This window comes from Cyprinodon variegatus, unplaced genomic scaffold (genome assembly GCF_000732505.1).
Source record: "Cyprinodon variegatus isolate N-32 unplaced genomic scaffold, C_variegatus-1.0 Scaffold1119, whole genome shotgun sequence".
Classification (NCBI taxonomy): Eukaryota; Metazoa; Chordata; class Actinopteri; order Cyprinodontiformes; family Cyprinodontidae; genus Cyprinodon; species Cyprinodon variegatus.
The window spans coordinates 164,451-165,504 of record NW_015151572.1 but is presented as its reverse complement, the minus strand read 5'-3'; the positions used below and the strand labels follow the sequence as shown (position 1 = coordinate 165,504).

Here is a 1,054-nt window from a genome sequence, read left to right as displayed (position 1 = left end):
GAACATGATCAAACTTTAAATGAGGGATTCGCACATTTAAGTTTAAATATTTTTTGTGTGCTGCAACAAATGAGTATTCAGCAAATACCTTTGTTATTTTGACTATTACCTTAAGTCAAAATAATAAATTATATTTTTTGCCAACCCCCCTGGTTCTGGTAACCCTGATAACTTCAGGTCTTTCTGGTCACTTAGAAGGTTTATAACATTTTTATAACATTTTATCTTCAGATCACAAACTAATGAAATAAACTGATTAGAGGTGCGAGTGGAGCTCCGTCACCACAGAAGGAGTGGAAATGGTCGTAAGGGAAAGTTTTCCCACCTGACTGGACTTCTCCTCTTGGGGATGTGTGCTGGAATGTTCTCCTTCATATGCTGAAGAAACTCCACATCCTTTTCACATAATCGCTCAAATTCCTGAAAGCCATAAAACAACATTTGAGATGAGAAGCCAACGGAGGGTGGAGTTCTCAGACTTCCTCCACCTGCAGCAGAAACCTTACCCTCAGCTGATTCAGCTGCTCTTTCTGACGATCCACACATTTCTCAAACTCCTCCAGGGTCCCCCGCAGGCCCAGGATGTCTTGTGCCAGTTTCTGGATCTTGTGCTGGGGTAGGTCTAAATGGAGAGAAGAAGGAGTGCGGTTACTGAAGAGGATGGACCTTCATGGCGGTTCAGCTGGGCCTCGGTCCTACCGGCAGCCGACAGATCCAACATGCGGCGTAAGGAGCAGAGTTTGTTCTGGAAGTGTCGGCTGATTTCCTCCAGGTCACCCATGGTCCTAGAAGCATTGAGTCATACGTTAACAGAAGGATTGAGAAACAAACACATCTCCATATATAAAAAGTGGAGCCGTGTGGTGGATTCATCAGTGACTGCCAAAGACTCATCTCTGTCAGAATCAGCTGATAAACCAGCAGGAAGCAGACAGTAGTGATGTCATTAACCATCACTAGTCATTAACCATCACTAGTCCGTAACAATCACTAGTCATTAACCATCACTAGTCCGTAACAATCACTAGTCATTAACCATCACTAGTCCGTAACA

General features: G+C 43.6%; 1 protein-coding gene across 1 annotated transcript in view; it reads right to left on the bottom strand.

The window, feature by feature from the left end:
* ska1 (spindle and kinetochore associated complex subunit 1) overlaps nucleotides 1-1,054 on the bottom strand; it is a 12,923-nt gene that overhangs the window by 9,155 nt on the left and 2,714 nt on the right. The window contains exons 2-4 of the mRNA XM_015400573.1: nucleotides 700-785; nucleotides 507-622; nucleotides 326-420 (exon numbers count right to left, since the gene is read on the bottom strand). Of these exons, the coding sequence (XP_015256059.1) occupies nucleotides 326-420; nucleotides 507-622; nucleotides 700-781 (293 nt within the window). The 5' untranslated portion in view covers nucleotides 782-785. The remainder of the gene's footprint in view (nucleotides 1-325; nucleotides 421-506; nucleotides 623-699; nucleotides 786-1,054) is intronic.